At 35.4% G+C, this 21322-nt stretch overlaps 1 protein-coding gene across 3 annotated transcripts in view; it reads left to right on the top strand.

Annotated features, from left to right (window-relative positions):
* RELN (reelin) overlaps window positions 1-21322 on the top strand; it is a 650203-nt gene that overhangs the window by 419859 nt on the left and 209022 nt on the right. For all 3 annotated transcript variants that reach the window (XM_090287313.1, XM_090287314.1, XM_090287312.1), the window contains exon 11: window positions 9326-9471. In XM_090287313.1, the coding sequence (XP_090143439.1) occupies window positions 9326-9471 (146 nt within the window). The remainder of the gene's footprint in view (window positions 1-9325; window positions 9472-21322) is intronic.

Genomic DNA, 21322 nt, shown 5'->3' with positions numbered 1-21322 from the left:
TGTTTCACCTTGCATAGGATTCTCATATCCAGGATGATACTTGTAGTAGCATGGATACTGGATAATAATAATAAATAACAGTAATCATAGTAATAAATAATAATAGGAATAGTAGTAATGATGACATTTTATGAATGCTTTGTAGATACCAGCACTATGAGAAAGACCCTATGTATCATCCAAGGTTTATATCTATAGTAGATGAATATTTGGTATCTGTAAAGACCTTGGATGTTTAGTGCTTTATTTTCCTTAATCATTCTTGAAACATCTCAACAAGTTCATCAAAGTCATCTTTTTCCAACTCCCCAGACACATCCTGCAATCTGAGAATATCCTTAATTTTAAGTTCAAGGAAAACACTAAATGTGAGTTTTTGAAGGGTCAGCCTGAAGCTGCTGCAGCTGCCTACTTTCCATGACTCACCATCAAAGAGAAAAGCTGCAGTGAAGTACTCAGAAGAGAACCCAGGGACAAATGATTAGGAAAGAGCTGTGAGCAGACTTCAGTTTGTGGGTTTTTTCCCCTCATCCTTTAATGGTAGTACCCCATGAAGCAGTTTCCAAATGGATCATTATGCCGTGGAGGCGAATATTGGTCAAGCAGCTGCTTCATTTTTCTTGTTTTTTTGTTTGTTCATTCTCATCTTTAGTGGTAGCCAAAATATGTATTTTGCAAATATGAATGATCTATGACTACTTGATATCTGTTTGTGTGCGTTTGTGTGTAAGGGAGAGAAAGAGTGCTTTGCTCACTCACCATTAATAAAATTTGTAGCTGCTCAGCTACGCTGGTTACTCTCAGCTTGTGAAGGCATAAATCACTGACTTCTGTCAACTCAGAATTGACCCACAGATTAAATGCAGATCACTTTGAGACAGGTACTGTTACTTGCAATTATTTTTTTAATTTTAAAGAAATCTTCCCACTCAGACTGCTGTGCCTGCACCTGCTAATATTTTTCTATTTATTATCCTAGTTTGTTGTGTTATTAGCAAAGAATTCCAGGTTATACATTCTACACATTTATATCAACTTGTGTTGAGAAGTAAATCAGTGCTAAATGACACAGATTCTGTTATAAAGATTTTGTCTTTATAATAGGCTATGATTTAATCATATGTATTTAAAAGAAGTTCCCTTAAAAAGTAATTTATTAAATTTTTTAAATTTATGCCAAGAATTTGGAGTAATTAAGTATAGAGAATTTAGAATGGTCATATCTTAACCTTCTCTCTACTACTATACTTTCAGTTAAACAGACTGCTTTCTCTTTTCAACATTTATTGTTGATAAATATCCAGTAATGACAAATCTCCTAGTTTAACAAACACTGAAGGCCTTAATTAAGATAACAGCTATTGGGTAAATTAACAACCCATTAAGGAGAAGCATTAAGTCAGAACAAGAGAGTTTATTAATTTTCTTACAGCTCTTACACATTATGCATTTGCCAAATTCATTGTCCCAGTGGACACTAGGCAGATCTCCAGTCCTAAATAAGAATTGAATCATCCATTCTGGGCTTCTGCTGCCACCTGCCTAATACTATTGTCACAAATTATTGAATCATTAATGGAGAATAAAGATCAATACTTCCAAATTATGAAAACATATAAATAACTCATCTGAAAATTTGAAGTTTTAATGCCAGTTGAGGCTAATGGAAAAAAAACTAAGACAAATAGTGAAAGAGATGATCACACTCAAAGATTAATTCATTTTTCAAAATGCTATTTGGAATATAACCCCCTGGCAGAGTAATATTTGCCTACTATAGTGCTCAGAAATTGAGCACCCCAGAAAGTGGTTTCAACAATTCATTTAATGATTTTCTTTTTTTAGATTATAAAGACAAACAAGAGGAAATCAGATATGCTTTCCAGAAATGTGCTTTACAAATCATTGTACTGGAAACTATCTGGTCTGGAAACTTGAGTCCTGGCTTTCTAATGAGGATAAACCTGAGCTCAGTAAGACTTGTAGCTAGACCATGTTCCCATGTCTTTTTCTATTAAGAATCAGAATGTTAACTATGATTTTCTGGCCAGATTCCAGCTTGGTTAATTGCATGCTGTCTACCTAAATTCCCTTTGCTTGGGATGTTCTTCACTTTGGATCACATTACTGTTATTGTCATGTTTCCCCCAATAGCTGGGTACATGATATTGTAGAACAAGCCAGAATATAATTTGCCAAGCTAATAAGAGTACTTTGGGGATGAAGGGTTAAATGTAAGTAGTGTGCTTTTCACAATTCCCCCCCAATGCAGCCGGTTTGTGCAGTAATTAATGTGGAATAGCATTAGTGAAACATGGAATTGAGCCAAATCACCATGACAAGAGTGGCAATAACACAGAAACAAACAAATTTGACAAATTCTTTTGAGAATAACTCTTCAAACAATTCCCAAGAGCCTCTCTGCCTAATGCAACCATTTTTTTGTTTGTTTTTGATCTGAAGCTGATATAGTTAATTACTAACTTAATATAATAATCAGTAAGTGAAATTTATTTTATTCTATGTGGACTTCACAACACAGTAACATTTTCCATCAGTTTTGTACCTAGACAGCACACAGAACAATAACTTGCATAGTGACATTCATTAAAATAAGATTTGTTAAATGAATGAACAAAGATGGAACAAAAAGGAGGAAGGAATTAACATTAACTGATTTCCTAAAATTCACCAGTCTTTAGTAGCCATGTTACCTATAATATCTCATCTAATCCTCACAATTACCCCCATTTCACAGATTGAAGAACAGGCTCTGGTAGGCCAAGTAGCTTGCCCAAGATCAAACAGCTTTCATTTTCATAGCCAAGTATGTTTACTATAGCAGGCCCTTTTATTCCTCAGTATCTTGCAGCCTTCCATGTTGTGCTTGGCATGTGTGGCCTTAATTTGAGAAGGCAAGTCTGAAAACCTAGGACACTGTGAAAATCAAGTTGATTCCTATCGACAAGGTTAACAACTGCCCTATGGAGTTTTACATTGTTATTCTTTCTCTCATTACTCCAATTTAAATCCGTCACTATTGCCATTTTAGAATTGTCATAACTATTGCCAAATAATTATACACTTGTCACAAAATATATTATAAGTGGAATCTTTTTAAATCTCAGTATAAAGTGGTTCAAATGTGAATATTTAATTAATCCAGAAATAATGAGAAAAAAATAGTCTTTAAGCTCCCTAAATTTCACTCACCATGGTTGTATCTAGTGTGTTGACTGGAGAAAATGTACTTCAGCCCTCCTGCCCCTGGACTGTGTTCATAGCCAAGTTTTCAGTTTTTTAACTGGCATTAAATATCCTAGAAATTGAATATTAAAAATGACAGAAATACACTTTGCTTCATGAAGGAAATCATTCTCCTCCTTTTTTGATTTTTTTAACAATATGAAAGTCTGTACCTTTAAAGATGATTAAACAAGGATATAGGAGATATGTATTTCTACGTGGTAAAGATATATAGCATAGTGAAAGGTTTAGGAAACACAATGAAATGTAGGCTATAAGTCACTGAATTTCCAGCCATTCAATCACACATCTCATTTTAATCCAGAAACTCATATACCAACATATGAGTTTATTTCCAGTCAAAAAGTAGTTAATTTATGGCTCTGCCAACAATGCCATTTTAATTAATTTTATTTATCTTATTTCTCTTTTCTCTGCTCCTCATATCTCATCTGTTTGCATTGCCTAGATTTTAATTAAAAAAACCTCTCTCTCCTCTCTAAGGAGCAATCTGAAGTGGCAAAAATAATCACTTAAAATATTACAGTCATTAAAAAATTGGCTGTGGTGGAAGCCATGCATTTTCAATTTTCCTACAAATGATGTTTTAGCTTCCTTTTAAACTGCACTTTGTATCTGAATTGTCTGCCACCAGCCAGCTTGGCTATCAAAAACGGTCTTCCAGCTGGGTGGGCTGAGTGACAACTCCTTAATGGAGGAAATGGATGGCGCTCTGCTCATGTGGAGGGGAAAGCATACCAGGCAGATTTCATTCCATCTGCCACCAGCTCTCTGCAAGCTGGCATTGCCCAAATGCCCAATATACTCACTTCAACCAAAAAAGGATATTGTAAAAAAATAAACTGCAAGACTACAGATGCTTGAAAGAATCATCAGGGCCATTAGACCCCAGGGAGATAATATTAAGAGGTGCCTTAGAGTTCATCTTTGATGAAAACCTAATTAAGCTATGGTGGAGGTGATTGCAAGTATTTTTACAAGTACAAAGGTGAAGTTATTAACATTTTCAGCAGAGTATAGGGAACAACCTTAGAAAAATGCTGTCCTGAATTCCTGCCAAGGACTTCTTATATTGAGGAATTTGCACTGATGTTTCCTGTTGATGCTTTTCTGAATGGCAAATTCTTGTCACTTGATTACACTGTGTTCTGCTTTTCAAGTAAAGGAAACCCATTTAACAACAAAGTAGGAAAATATTTTTGATTGACAAATAGAAACAAATAAGGACTAAAGGGATTTTTAATAATTGGTCATTTGCAGTACTTAAAAGTAAAAGTGGATGTCATTGATCAATGCTAGAATAATGCAAAAAAATAAAAATAATTATAATTAATGTATATCAGGTGAGCTAGAAATAGAGATATTTAGAACCATCTATAGAATTTATACTTTCATTTTACGCAGAATAAATGCTAATTGTGTATTATATACTCACCATAAGTCAATCAAAAGCTATGACTCAGGAAGTCACATACTATTTGTAACAATTTTCTCAAGGAGACCTGATAGATTTTTTTACTATAGTCAAAATAAAATAGTCCTAAATTTCAAAACATTCTTGTTTTTATCATAGCAAGAGCTCATTTAACTGTCTTTTTAAGTTGTCTAGATTTTAATTGCTGTTGCATATAAATGGCACGAGTATGCATAGATGCTGAACAAAAACAGCTGGGTAGTAAAATCCCTGAGAGCAATTTTCTGAAATTCTTTTCATACTTTCAATGCACATTTTGTTTGAATTTCCAACATAGTACATTGATGTTATACAATGCATCAGTAAGAGAAGTGACAAGAGACATCTTGCATTATTAAGTTTTCCTGTCTTAGGACAATGTTTGTTAATCTCCCAAAATTAGGAGGACTTTTAAATTTCCAATTGATGCTCTATCTGCACAGAAAATGAATGAGTATATGCAGTATCTTTACCATATTGTATTGTGGAAAATATTCTCCTACATTTTACTGAAGGTTTTAAGTTGATCTGAAGAATTTTGATGATTATTCTAATGAGAAATACAATTAAAAATAGATTTAAATCACCTTCAATTTTTTTATCACCTACTGCTAAGAGTTTGGAATATAATAGTTTATTTCTAGAAAAATGCACATATTCAGAAATAAAATAATTATATTGTAACACTTAGAAATTTCAAAAACACTTCCACATATATATTATTTGTGCTTCTAACACCACCTCTATGGAATAGATATTGGTCCCATTCTACAGCCTAGAAATAGACCTAGAGGGGTTAAATGACTTGTACAAAATCATGTAGCCATTAAGCAGAGAAAAGTACTAGAGCGTGCATTGTGATTCCAATCCCCAAACTCCTTGTGGACAGTAACTGAGTTTTTATTCTTTGTTGTCTTGATTGTTTTTGGTTTCCAGTCTTTATCTCCTTGATTCTTATAAGTACTGAATCAATTGAAGTGAATTCTAGGAGAAAGTCCAAACAAGCTCTACGTAATCAAGCAGGCCATGATTCCCATTCTGATGCAGAGATGCAATATCGAACATGCTGAGACCCAGGGACTCCACCTCAGTCCAAAAGCAGTCAGCATAAATTCTTAGTGTGGAGAACAGCTGTGAGACCAGACCACTTCTAAAACATTGAGGCCTCTGTGAAAATAGAATTAACAGGAAACTCTAACTTGCCTTGTACTTCTTTTAGGAATCCTCAGAATGAGAACCCTGAATTGGGCCCCTACCCTTCACAAAATTCTTACATACAAGTGCTGTATATAATCAGCTTCTCATTTGGCCCATTACTGCTCACCTATCTTAGGAATTTACCAGTTTCACAGACTGTCCCCTATTCTGTAGTCCTAATATTACCTAGCTGCCTTATATTACCCTGATTTCAAACTTGGAAAACATTGGCTTCTACTCAGAATGGCTGGGACAGAAATCATATCTGATTTCTTCATTGTGGTGGGGAGCAGAGCAAGCCATCTGGGTGTGGGTTCCCTTCATCTCCAGGCCCTGATACCCAGATAATGGCAGCCCTATCTTGCTATGAGATGGAGAAGGTTGAGCCACCTCCTCCTGAACTGTGGCTGTTTACTTTGGGTGTGTCACAATCTTTCTTTGATATTGTGGCATTGCACTAAGACTCTGAAGAAGAGAATATTCAAAGAGCAATACTTCCCTCTCTTGACAACCAAAGGACATTGGGTCTAGTTGGGAAGAGAGAATAAAGCTGTGTTCTTCCCTTAAACTTGACAGACAGTATTAAGATGTTTTCAGTGCAAAATGAACACTGACTGGTACAAACCACTGCCCTGTTTGTTTGAATTTACTACAGATTGCTAAAGAACATTTTCTTCCCTATGGAAATAATAAAACTACAAAAAACTAAACCATTTTATCCTTTGTGGAACTTGCCAAAGACAGATCCTATTAATTTTTAGACCCTACTGGTATGAAAATTAGTTCATACTCAAAGTGAGTGTTAAGTTTTTTCAGGTTGCTTTCTTCATACTTGGTATGGTAAATATAATATTACTTGTGTTTCCTGTGCTAACACTATTGCAGTTATAGTGACCAAAATGTATATTTAATAGAGAATTTTCAGTAGTACAATTACAAATGTTTTCTCCAACTAGCAAATGTGTTTTATAACAGCAAAATAACTAATATAAATACTTAAAATATAGTTTTAGTTTTCTGAAACATCAAGACATTTTAATTTTGTGAAACAAGTTTAACAATATAATATCCAGTTTTATAATGGTTTGGTCTTTTACATAAAATTTCAGCCTCAACTAAATTATGTATCAGATATGTTAATAATATAAATTTTGGAGTAGTAAAACATAATTATGTATAACACAGCCTTAAAGTGTTAAACAATTCTGAGGTAAATAAAACCAAAGTTGAAATGATTAAATTGATGTTTAGCCAAGGTTTCGTGTTAAGTTAGTCATTATTTTTATTACAGAAATATATCTTTTTAAATTGTAATAGAAATTATTCTATTTTCACATGTATAAGTATTTCATGTATGCCATTTCCTTGGATAATGACAATGTATTGTTTGCATTGATATCAGAGTCCTTATATTACTTCCAGACAGACATAGGCCACAGTTATTCAGGATTCCAGAATATAAGGATAATTGTGAAACTTACAGCTCAGTGGATTTATTATTAAGAAAGTAATCTGTTATTCTTCTTAGCATTTATTGTCTTTACAGGATGCACAGTAGTATAGGATACTTGCATTTTCATAGCTTGACAGTTTCTATTTACTATTAAATAAAACTGAATCCTAGTTTCAATCAATGAGTGTGGTTTAAAGAGTGCATATAATGAGCTCAGTTTAGCATCCGTGAATAACCTGTATGCATTGTGGTGTGAAAAAGATTCTAAGGCAGGTGGTACATGCCACACACTACATATATGTAAGATCATACAGGCCCACTGGATATGCCTAAACTCCTTAGTACTGTGAAATGACTCCCTGAATATTATATGCTTTGACTTGTACATACAGGAACTTCTGAAAGCTTTATTTACTCTTTTCAATGTAGAAGTCTGATTCCTCCCCAACTGATTTTATCAGCTTAATTGTCATAAAGCATTTCTTTGCCTACATCATTCCTCCATTCTAGAAAACCTATGCCAACAGAATGTTGTAGAGATTTCTTAGACTACCATTTAAGGTCCTATACTGTCAGGCTACAGTCTAATTCTGAAAATCATGCCTACTTGCCACCTTTGTCATTCATTCATATTTGTCCTCCAGCTTGGATTTTTTAAATTATTTTAAAGCCTGTTTCATTTATGAAACCTGCTCACCTAGACCAGCCCTGGACACAGAGATCTCAATCCTCTCTCACTCATTAGCACTTTCCATATGTTGCCTGGCATTGAAACCTATCTTTGATGTATCTCAACTAGACGGGGATTTTTTTTTTTGAGAGCAAAGTTTATGTATTATTTTACTTCATATACCCCTTCCTCCCAGTACTTTCCTTAATGCTTTCTATATAATGAGTTCTCTGTAAAAGACTTACTACCTGAAAAGGCATAACCATTTCATTCATTCATTAATTTATTAAATTATTCAAAGAATATATTTGAATTCCTACTATATGCCAAGCACTGTGCCAGGATCTGGACTACAATGCCGAGTAAAATGGGCATGATCCCTGCCCTATAGAACTTATAGTCACTGATTCTAACTGATATTTTCTTCCCAGCTATTTCTTTTCATATCTGTTTCATTTTAAGAGTATATATGGCTTAAAAGGATGTTTGATCTTTCATTTATTAGTATTTCTTTATATATGACTTATTACCAAAAATGATTAATAAAAAGTTAATTTTTTAAAAGTAAATACTCAGTTTACTCAGCTCCAGAGTTTGCTCTTGCCTTTGAATATTCATGTTAAGCTGAACAAAATAATAGGTTAAAAAATTATTACAAAATTTTTTTTTAGAAACCTTTTGGACAGTAACAAAATTTGTGATTTCTCAGCTCCTTGTTGGGGATATCATGCACTTCTTAGGTCTAGTCAGAAACTTTCACTCAAAAGGTAGCTGAGAATATATGATCATGTCAGGGATTACTTTAACCTTTTCTGTATTCCATGTTTTGATTAGCTGGCTATTCTACTCATATCCCATTTACAGACAAATTGCGAAGGGCTTGAATGACAAGCTAGAAATATATGGAATATTGAAAAGGTCAGCGCAATTTATCCTATAATTACAATATTGAAAATATATGACAAATCATTATCACACTAATTCTCACAAAAAGGACTATGCTGAAGATGGGAAATTACTCCAATTAAAATATTCTTGTTTCATACTTGAAGGCTGAGGTGGCAAAGCTCAAATGGCCTCTTCTTTTTTATAATAACCTAGTAAGTTAGAAAGAAATTGTAATTGAATTAAGACAAAAAAAGAGGTAACAAGCTCTTTTGACTTTAGACTCCATCTTAGAAAGAATAATATGACTTTTCTAAAAATTCTAATTATACATGAGTAAGACAGATTCAGCTACAAAACCAATTCAAAAGCCACCCCATGCTCTCTTTTTTACCTACAGTATAGCTGTCAGTCAGATGGGAACTCCATTTATTTCCATGGAAATGAAGGCACTGAGTTTAATTTTGCCACCACCCGGGATGTAGATCTTTCTACAGAGGATATTCAGGAGCAATGGTCAGAAGAATTTGAGAGCCAGCCTACAGGGTAAGTAATTGTTATCTCCCATGCTGTGTATAGCACTTACATTTATGTCACTAGACATATTTTAAATGCATATTGTTAAATAGAAAAATATAGTTAAATCAATACTGATGATTCTTAGAATAGACAAGCCAAAAAGGTTACACTTAACCTAAACATTATTTATTAGTAATCGAGTATTTTATGCGTATAAAAATTTGTGATTGTAAATACCTTTTATCTTCAGTTGAATCACTTTTATCTCATCTTTGTTTGTTCAGCTTGTACTGGGAGAAAGTATTTTTCCAAACTGTATAGAATATGAAATCTTTTCACTACTATTGCATTGAAACTTTCAGTGGTCTCCCTGAAATCTGAGATTTAGCTATGTGTTTATCTGATTTTCAGCGATGTGTTTATCTGATTTTCAGTGGAATATGGTTCTGATCTTTAAAAGTTGTTTAGGGGATAAAAAGTTATCTTTGAGATATTTTTAAAAGAGAAATCTGGAGCTGAGATTAGAGTACAAGAGACCTGAAGCAATGAGAATGGTTTGGTGGTGGTATTTTATGGCCATTCTGAGCTGTGTGCTTTCTTCTGGGTCCTATGTCCCTAAGATATGTCCTATTAATCAAGCAGCATTTTCATAAGTTCAAATAAAAAATATCAATAGGTTCAGAAAGTCAAAATTCATAGGGTGGTATAAGTAGGGAAGAAATTCTAGAAATTTCCTGGTTCTCACCTTGCTTTCTTTTTGCAATAAGTACATGTAATCAGAACACCAGGTCCTATTGTTTAGAATATTTTTCTAATACTACAATGAGAATGAATGAAATAACATTAAATATAATTTCATAATGGATGTGAAATAGCAGTGGTTTAACTATTAACTGTGAGAAACTTTTCCATAACACATTTGAGATACAGTCATATCTCTCTGATCACAACAAATTAAATCAAAACAAGATGGAACTTCTATGTACCTGAGTGACAAGAAGGCCAATATTGCTCTCTTGGGCTCCCCACTTCTGGTGCATTGCCCGGGAAATGCACAGAGATTCAGTAAGAAAGAGATCAGACCTGCAACCTGAGCTGCCACTGCTGCTGTTAGCCCTGCAGCCACATCAGGGTCTTTCACTGCTGAAAGCTAGAATTCCACTGTGGATGACAGCTCTGCTCTTTCTTGCCCCAAGGATGTCTCTCAAGTCCAGACTGTGGCACAGGTCAGGGTGGCCTATGAAGGCAGATGACACTTTAAGGGATCCCACACTCTCAGGGCCGACCATTGACCTCTCTAGGGCTAGCACCAATGCTCAGGCCCTTCAGTCCACAGTCCTTCTTCTCTTAGGCTCCTGTCACCCTGGAAGTGCCCAGTGTCTCTCCACGTCTCCTTGAGGGACTAGCAACCACTGCATCTCTTTTTCATCTCCAAGATCGACACAGGCATTAGGCTGCTTTTTTTGTAACCCTTACACTACATAGCAAATTCCACTCCCCTCACAAACAAAATGGCTTTGATGGGGTCCAGAACTTTGACAACATATACAAGGCTTCTTTGCCTATCTTCTGGAGATAAAAGGTCCATCACCAGCAAATCAATTCTTTTTTCCTGACCCCAATACAAATACCAATTCAAATATCCTTCCTGATTATGTAGCTTGACTGCCTATGAGGGCATCCCAAATTTTGAAACCAAAGAGATTTGTTGACCCCCCCACTCCTTCATTTCTGCAAGTTCAGACCATCCATGCAACAGTGAAAAGTCATCCTCTTCAGTGAGACCCACATCTTCTGGGGACTCAGATGATTCCCCAGGGATACTCAGCTCTCATCCCGCTGAAGCAGAGGAAAAAACACAGGTTTCATCTCCAGTAGTAACATTTCACATCACCCCATCTCTCTCTCTCTTTTTCTCTTTCTTTCTCCCTCTCTTTCTCTCTGCAGTAAACTTTAGTCTTTGGTGTCACTTACTCTTATTATTTTGAGGAAAAAGAACATTTATTTTAACCAATTTCCTCTCCCAGAATACCCTCTTTTTCTTTTTTTAAAGAACAAAAGAAATCTTCTCTACTAGTAACAGTGGAGACAAACACACAGAAAACCCACTCATGAATTAAGCTTAAAAGCAATTGAGTTGATATTAGAAGAAATTAAACATTTTATAAAATTAATGTACTGGTCCAGAAAGAGCTGACAATATATATATTTCAATTAACAGATTAGAAATTCGATTTTCACAGAACACTAATTATATAAGAGAATTTGTGGCTAAACCAAATCATTCATCTTCCAAATCAGAACAAACAAAAAAAGAATTGAAAGTATTTGTGTCTAAAAAAATAAAGAGTTCAACTTTCAGCCAAGATGGAGGCATAGGTAGACACACTTTGCCTCCTTGCACAACCATAAGAAAGATTACAAGTAACCCAAAAACAAAAAACAACCAGAACTGCCAGAAAATCAAACTGTATGGAAGTCCCACAACCAAGGATTTAAAGAAGAAATATTCATCCAGATGGGCAGGAGGGACAGAGATGGGGATCAGGGACTGAGAGGATGCAGTGTGGTGGTGGCGAGGAGGTGGTGGCCAAGCAGTGGGTGTGGCCAGCGGAAAGGGAAGTCCCACATTCATGTGTGGTGGGTAAAAGCCAGAGGGACATCTAGGGAGTGATCCCAGCCCTAGGCCAGACTGCACAGTCCAGGATTTCAGTGCCAGGAAAATAAAGTCTCATAGCTTCTGGCAGTGAAAATTAGCGGGGATTGGGGCAGTGAAAGAAACTGCCTGCCCATCAGGAGAGTCCATTTAGAGGGCCCCCATGGTCCAAGAATGTATACAAACTCACCCACTCTGGGTAACATCACTAGGGCAACAGCTAGAGGGATGCCAGTCACAAATGGAAAGTGGGTGAAGTGACTAGAAAAGAGGCAAGTGCCAAGCAAACTGCATTGTTCCCTCTCTGACTCCTCCCTGACATACAGCACCACAGAGTGGTGAAATGGGTTGCCCAGCACTGACGAATACCTAAGGCTCCATTCCTTACAATGCAATAGGTGCAGCAGTTTTACCTAATACACAGAAACAAACATAGGGAGGCTGATAAACTGAGGAGACAAAGAAATATGGCCAAAATGAAAGAACAGATCAAAACTAAGAGAAACAGAGATAGCCAACCTATTAGTTGCAGAGTTCAAAACACTGGGAATAAGGATGCTCAGAGAACTCATTGAGTACAGCAAACGCATAGGGAAAAAATGAAGGCTACACAAAGTGAAATAAAGAAAAATCCACAGGGAACCAATAGTTAGGGAAAGGAAACTGGGGTTCAAATCAATGAATTGGAAGATAAGGAAGAAATAAACAGTCAACCAGTACAGAATGAAGAAACAAGAATTCAAAAAAATGAGGAGAGAATAAGAAGACTCTTGGACATCTCCAAAAGTGCCAACATCTGAATCACAGGGATGCCAGAAAGAGAAGAGGAAGAAAAGGAAATTGATATCTTATTTGAAAACATTAATGAAAGAAAACTTCCCAGATTTGGTGATGTAAGTATACACATAAGTCTAGGAAGCACAGAGAGTCCCAAACAAGTTGGACCCAAAGAGGACCACACCAAGACACATCATAATTAAAATGCCAAAGGTTAAAGATAAAGAGAGAATCTTAAATGCAGCAAGAGAAAAGCAGAGAGTTACCTACAAAGGAGTTCCCATAAGACTGTTGACTAATTTATCAAAAGAAACTTTGTAGGCTAGAAGGGACTGGCAAGAAATATTCAAAGTGATGCAAAGCAAGGACCTACAACCTAGATTACTCTATCTAGCAAAACTGTCATTTAGAATGGAAGGGTATCTAAAGTGCTTCCCAGACAAGATAAAACTAAAGGAGTTCATCATCATCAAGGCATTATTAAATGAAATGTCAAAGTTACTTATTTAAGAAAAAGAAGATGAAAACTATGATCAGTGAAATAACAACAAACTCACAATGGTCAACAACTGAATCTAAAAACCAAAAACAATCAAGCAAACAACTAGAACAGTAACAGAATTATAGATATGGAGATCATACAGAAGGTTATCAGTTCTCAGCAGGGAGAAGGAAGGGGAAGAATGGGGGAAAAAGTACAAGGATCAAGAAGCATAATTGGTAGGTACAAAATAGACAAGGGGAAGTTAAGAATAGTAAGAGAAATGGAGAAGCCCAAGAATTTATATGCATAACTGATGGACACAATCTAAGGGAGGTGGGATTGCTGGAGGGAAGGGAGGTTCCAGGCCGGCAAAGGGGAAGAAAGTGGGACAACTGTAATAGCACAATCAATAAAATATACATTTAAAAAAGAGCTAAAATCAATATGGACACACAGGAACATCAGAGCAAATGCCATTTACTCTGTGACCTATAGGTGGTTTCAGGTATGCTCTTTGGCCATTCCTCTGGACTAAGGATGTATCAGGGATTGGTCACAGTTAAAAGGCTGATACTTTCAGGCGATGGCATTGTCAGCAGATTTCTGTTCCAATAACATAGGATAATGTGCTTGACAAAAACACCAGTGCCACTCTAATTGGTATACAACTAATTCATCTAAATTCTAAAGGTAGTTTATTCTAACAGCCACACCTTGGTTTATTTACAGTTCTTCCTTTAGGATATCAGGCCACACCACTCAGAATTACCTCACTTACACTCCCATCTGGTGGCTCAGTTATTAAGCTGACATCATGTTATGAAGATGTAAAAGAATAATGACAGGACTTAGTATTTTTGGCATTTGGGGTGATGATAAAACTGCTGGTTTAGTCTATAGTGGTATGTGTGTGTATATGTGTGTCCCCTCCCCATACCCACCCAGTCCCAAATGCTGCTTTATTGGTCTAGGAAGGAATGTTGTATAATGATTTCCAATTACAGCTTTGGAGTAAAAAATCCTGTCAGAAAATCAAATTAATGTGAAGCATTTTTACCTAGGGTAAAAGCCGACAAGAAAAAACAAATTAGGAATCTGATAGTAAAGTTCTTGATGTGCTTTATTTTCTCAGCCAGGTTTACGGAATATCAATTAAGTTGACTGAATCCTGTAGCTTTTAGGTCAGTTTTTTAAAAACAATTTAACTATGTTTTCCTCCTATAAGAAATACAAGAAAATAGAATATGCAGTCCTCTCTAATAACATTTTCAAAACATTACATTTGAATAGCAAGAAAGAAAAGAAAGCCACTGAGTCATTATGACATTTATTGGAACTCACTTTTACAAATATCCTTGTTTTCCTACCATTGAATCAGAGTTTTTTCCTTTCATATCACAGCACTGTCCCAAATCGAATGTTGATAGGTTTAGTCTTTTAAAGTGAGATTTTAAGGTTTTTTTTTTTTCTAAAGAAGACACAGCTGTTACTTCTGCAGCAAAGAAACTTTAATAGATACACTGCTAATTTATGTGACTCTTTCTGAATTTTGGCTTAACTTTACTAACACATCATTTAATTAACGACTACCATATCTCACCTAGCAGAGGCTGTCTTTAGGTGGGAGGAGCTTTGTAGAAGACTGCATTGCTATAATAAGGAATTTTTATACAATTGTTCAGTCCAAGTGCAAACGTTATGTTTTTATTATCCAGATACCTTTTTAAAATATATTTTTATTGTTGTCACCAGAATATTCATGTTAAAGAGCAACTCCACAAGTGCAACGGATATTAGATTAATCAAGACAGTGTGATCTCCAGTCTTCCCAACCTGCCCCCAATTCTTGGAAATTACAGAAAATGAGCAAATGAATTTATAATAACTTTATAAAACAAAGTGTGGCCTAGCTGGGTCAGGATTAAAAAGGATTACACAAAAACAAAAGAGAGAGGAGAAAGGAATTTGATGGAAGGAGGAAACTATAGCCAAAAAACACATGTGGAATAAGATACAACAAAAGGTGTCCCAGTGCTGCTTCAGGTCAGTGATGCTAGACACAGAACAGGATGGGGCTCTGAGGTCCTGCTGTAGGCCCTGCCAAGTAGATGGGCCCTCCCTTCACCCACTTCCCAGCAGAGGTTTGCCCCTAGGAAGAAGCAATGAATGCAGACACTTGGAATGGAGAAGGGCAATGCCAGGAGACAGGGAACCTCAAAGGAATGAAGAGCCACTGTGGTTGTCCACAGCCAAGGGCACATCTGACCTCCCCAATTGGTGGGCATTTATGCACCCAAACTAAGAGAGAATAGTTGAAACAAATGTAAGCAAATGAGCTAGAATCATCAAATCTGAGTAAACTCGACTCCATAAAAAGCATCAAACTGAAGAACTAAGCTGAGAAAATGGAAGTAGTCAACTAAACAAATGGAGATTTTATTAGTATAATTAATATCCTGAGAAATAAGAGAGCATACTGCATTTGTGAAATTAAAATAGATTTTATAATGAAATAAAAAATATGTGAGAAATGAACATATGTGATTGTTAAAACAAACTTGGAGAATTTTCTCCCCCTGAATATCAATCTAAGTATAAATGAAGAACAAATTAATGAGTTGGACATCTGAGTCTTGATATATTTCCAAAACTAGGGTCATTAGATATAAGAAAAAGAGATGTAAATGATGGGGGTGTGGAATAAACATTAAAATAATAGGACTTCTGGGATTAGAAATAATAGGACTTCCAGAAGGAAAGGTCAGAAGGAATATATTGAATGAAACACTCAAAGAATATTTATTATCGAAGAACATTTCCTGAAATTTGTGAAAGAAAAAGAAACAAAACATTTAACAAAATGAGTGGAAAAATTCCCAGTCCTAGAGCATCGGGTGAAACTAACAGAGAAAATCCTAAAAGCTTCCTGTTGAGATTCATTGTACTTTCCTTGGTAGCACAAGAATAAGTTTTAAAAAAAGAAGCAGTAATTTCTGAGAGGAAATTACTTGGAACATAAAATTCTTCTCCAGAGAAATATCATTCTATCACAGGGAAAAATAAAAGCCTTTTCAGAGGCACAGGGTTCAGAAAGTTTACCTTCTGAAAGAATTGCTAGATGTAAGTATGCCTGGAAATTAACCCACAAGGAAGATGACAGAGTCAAGAAAGAGTAATGAGCAAGGAAAAAAACTGGTTTGTAATTCACTCTAAATAAGTATTTGTAGGGTCTTTTGTTTGTTTTTTAATTGAATTTATTGGGGTGACATTCATTCATAAAACTATACAGGTTTCAAATGTACAACTCATCAAAACATCATCTGCACACTGCATTGTGTGCCCATTGCCCCAAGCAAAGTCTTCTATCACCACTGCAGCTTCCCTGCCTTGGCCCACCCCCACCCAGCCCCTAACTCCCTCACTCCAGCTATCACCACACTGCTGTCTGTGTCTCTGCGTTATGTATATATGTTTTCTGGCTAATCCCTTCACCTTCTTGTTAATGAAAATTTTTAATAAAAATTTAGAATTAAGTCCAATGGTATGGTACAAAGAGAGCTTGACAAAAGAGAGAAGGAAAATAAGGAAATAAAATACTGCCAAAGTTCTTAACTTGCCTGGAGTGAGGACAGACATTTTGGTTAATTCTTAATGTAAATAGAAAACTGTAAATGTAACTATGTGTGTTGAAAAAATCAGATAAGCCAACACAGGTTATAAAACTTCAAAAGCATTAGGTTAACACAGAAAATTTCAGGGAAGTGAAACAAAGTGAAAAAAATAACAGAGTGAATAGGAAACAGAAAACAGTTTGGCAGGAACCAATCCAAACATATCAGTAACAATAAATTTGAGTGAGTTGGTATTCATTTATTAAATGAGTTCTTTATATATTTTGGAGATTAAACTGTTGTACGATGTAACCTTGGCAAGTATGTTCTCCTATGCGATCGGTTCCCTTTTCATTTTGATGATGGTTTCTCTAGCCATGCAGAAGCTTTTTAATTTGATGTAGTCCCTTTCTCTTTTTTCTTCTGCTTATTTTCCTTGCCCTTGGAGATATAGCAACAAAAATATTGCTATGTGGGGAATCCTAAATTTTACTGCCTATGTTTTCTGCTAGGGCTTTAACAGTATCATGGCTTATGTTTAAGTCTTTTATCCATTTTGACTTTATTCTGGTGTATGGCATAAATTGGTGGTCTAGCTTTATTTTTTTGTATATACCAATCCAGTTCTCCCAACACCATTTATTAAAGAGGCTGTTTTTACTCCATTGTATGCTCATGCTGCCTTTGTCAAATATTAATTGACCATAGACACATGGGTTTACTTCTGGGCTCTTTGTTCTGTTAATTGTATGTGTCTTTCTTATGCCAGTACCAGACTGTTTGGATTACAGTGGCCTTGTAGTTTAGTTTGATATGAGGAATTGTGATCTGTCCAACTTTGTTCTTCTTTCTCATGATTTCTGTGGCTCTTTGGGGTCTTTGTTAATTCCATATATATTTTTAAAGTTTATTTTTAGATCTGTGAAGTATGCCATTGGTATTTTAATAGGAATTGCATTGAATCTATAGATTGCTTTGAGTAGTATAGACATTTTAATGATGTTAATTCTCCAATCCATGAACAGGGTATATGCTTCCACTTATTTGTATCTTACTCAGTTTTTTTCTTCAGTGTTCTATAGTTATCTGAGTATAGGTGTCTTACCTCCTTGGTTTAATTTATTGCTAGGTACTTCATTTTTGTGTTGCTATAGTAAATAGCATTTTTTTTCTTAGTTTCTCTTTTTGACAGTTCATTGTTGGTATACAAAAATGTCATCAATTTCTGAATATTGACTTTGTGTCCTGCTACTTTGCCAAATTCACTTATTAGGTCGAGTAGTTTTTGGAGGAGCCTTTAGAGTTTCCTATGTACAGTATCATGTCATCTGTAAATGATAGTTTTACTTCCTCCTTTGCAATTTGGATGCCTTTTACTTCTTCTTCCTGTCTGATTGCTGTAGCTAGAACTTCCAGTACTATATTAAATAAGAGTGGTGAAAGCAGACACCCTTGTCTTGCTCCTGAACTTAAGGGAAACACTTTTAGTTTTTGCCCATTGAGTATGATGTTGGCAGTAGGTTTTTCATATATGGCCTTTATTATATTGAGGTATGCTCCCTCTATTCCCACTTTACTGAGTGTTTTTATCCTAAATGGGTACTGGATTTTATCAAATGCTTTTTCTGCATCTATTGATAAGATCATGTAATTTTTGTCTTTCATTTTGTTTATGTGATATATCACATTTACTGATTTGCAAATATTGTACCATCCTTGCATCCCTGGAATAAATCCCACTTGATCATGGTGTATGATCTTTTTAATGTATTGTTAGATCCAGGTTGCTAGTATAATATTTTGTTGAGGATTTCAGCATCTGTTCATCAGAGATATTGGCCTGTAATTTCCTTTTTTTGTTGTTGTTGTGTCTTTACCTGGTTTTGGGATGAGGGTAATAGTGGCCTCTTAAAAAGAGTTTGGGAGTCTTCCCTCTTCTTGGATTTTTTGAAGTAGTTTGAGAAGGATAGGTGTTAGTTCTTCTTTGAATGTTTGGTATAATTCACCTGTGAAGCCATCTGGTCCAGGGGTTTTGTGTGTCAGTAGTTTTTTGACTACTGCTTCAATTTCACTAGTTGTTATTGGTCTATTCAGGTTTTCTGGTTCTTCCTGATTCAGTTTGGAATGTTATATGTTTCTAGAAATTTATCCATTTCACCCAGGTTGTCCAATTTCTTGGCATATAGTTGTTCATAGTAATTTCTTACAATCCTTCGTGTTTCTGTGGTATCAGTTGTTACTGCTCCTCTCTCTTTTTTCTTGATGAATATGATGAATTATTTGTTGATTTTGTTTATCTTTTCAAAGAACCAGTTCCTGAATTTGTTGATCCTTTGGATTTTTTTTTTTTTTTTTTTAGTCTCTATGTCAATTTAATTCTGCTCTGATCTTGATTATTTCCTTCCTTCTGCTTGCCTGGACTCTGTTTGTTGTTGTTCCTCTAGTTCTTGTAGATCTAGGATTAGGTTGCTTATCTGAGATTTTTCTTTCTTCTTTAGGTAAGCCTGTATTGCTATGAACTTCCCTCTCAAGAGTGCCTTTGCTGTGTCCCATAGGTTTTGGGTAGCTATGTGTTCCTTTTCATTTGTTTTAAAGTACTTCTTGATATCTTCCTTGATCCCATTGTTAACCTATTTGTTAGTTAATAACATATTATTCAGTTTACATGCATTTGAATGTTTTTAGTTTTTTCCTTGAGGATGGTTTCTAGTTTGAAGTCATTGTGATCTGAGAAGATGCTTGATATAATTTCAATATTCTTGAATTTATTGAGGTTTGTTTTGTGTCCTACCATGTGATCTATCTTTGAAAATGTTCTGTATGTATTTGAAAAGAATATAGTTTGCTTCTTTGGGGTGAAATGTTCTATAAATATCAATTAAGTCCATTTGATCTAGAATGTCATTCAATTCTGCAATACTTATGTTGCTTTTTTTTATTGGAAGATCTGTCCATTGTTGACAATGGGGTGCTAATGTCCGCTACAGTGACTTATTGTTGTCTATATCTTTCATAAAATCCTCCAATATTTTCTTTATATATTTAGGTATGCCTATATTGGGTGCAAATATGTTTACAAGAGTTATATCTTTGTGTTGGACTACTCCCTTAAGTATTATGTAGTGACCTTCTTTGTCTTTTGTTATGGCCCTTTTTTGAAGTCTATTTTTTCTGATATAGGTTTTGCTACCCTGGCTTTATTTTCATGTCTGTTTACATGGAACATTTTTTCCATCCTTTCACTTTCAGCCTGTGTATACCTTTTGCTCTGAGGTGGGTCTCTTGTAGACAGCATATATGTTGGTTGTGTTTTCTTATCCATTAGCTATCCTATGTCTTTTGATTGGAGCATTTAATCCATTTACACTTAAGGTTATTATTGATAGATACTTATTTGTTGCTGTTTTTTCCCTTTGTACCTGTGTTCTTTTTTGTCTGCCTATCTGTCTGTCTCTCTCTCTATTTCTTCTTCTTCTTAAAGCAGTCCCTTTAGCATCTCTTGCAGTGCTGGCTTGGTAGAGATGATTCTTTTAGCCTTCTTTTGTCTGGAAAGCTCTTTATTTTACTTTCCATTTTAAATGAGAGCCTTGCCGGATAGAGTAGTCTTGGTTGCAGGTTCTTGCTTTTTATTACTTGGAATATTTTGTGCTAATCCCCTGCTGTTGAGAAATCAGCTGATGGCCTTACCAGAGCTTCTTTGTATGTTATTAGCTGCTTCTCTCTTGCTGCCTTTAAGATTCTCTCTGTCTTTAAATTTTGCTATCTTGATTATAATGTGTCTTGTAAGTGGGCCTCTTTGAGTTCAACTTGATTGGAACCCTCCGTACTTCCTGGACTTGCATGAATTTTTCTCTCATTAAGTTAGGGAAGTTTTCTGTCATTAGTTTTTCTAACACATTTTCTATCCCTTGCTCCTTTTCTTCTCCTTCTAGTATACCTATGGTGTGAATATTATTACATTTCATGTTGTCCCAAAGCTCCCTTAAACTATCCTCATTCTTTTTTAGCCTTTTTTAATTTTTTTGTTCTGACTGAGCGTGTTTTTCTACCTTGTTTCCACCTTGCTGATTTGATTCTCTGGTTCATCTAGCCTGCTTTTAATTCGTTTTAGTGTGGTCTTCATTTCATATACTGCATTCTTCACTTCTAGCTGGTTCTTATTTTAGATTTCTATGTCTTTTCCATGCTGATGCAGTTCCCACTAAGTTCCTTGTAGTTCCCTTGAGTTCCTTCAGTATGCTTATAACCATTACTTTGAACTCTATATCTGATAAATTACTTGCATCAATTTCACTTAGCTCTTTCTCTGGAGATTCCTCCTTTTCTTTCACTTGAGGGTTGTTTCATTGT

The sequence above is a fragment of the Furipterus horrens genome, unplaced genomic scaffold (genome assembly GCF_987537825.1).
Source record: "Furipterus horrens unplaced genomic scaffold, mFurHor1.1.pri manual_scaffold_9, whole genome shotgun sequence".
Lineage (NCBI taxonomy): Eukaryota > Metazoa > Chordata > Mammalia > Chiroptera > Furipteridae > Furipterus > Furipterus horrens.
The sequence above is the reverse complement of the archived record's forward strand: the minus strand, read 5'-3'. Positions and strand labels throughout refer to the sequence as shown.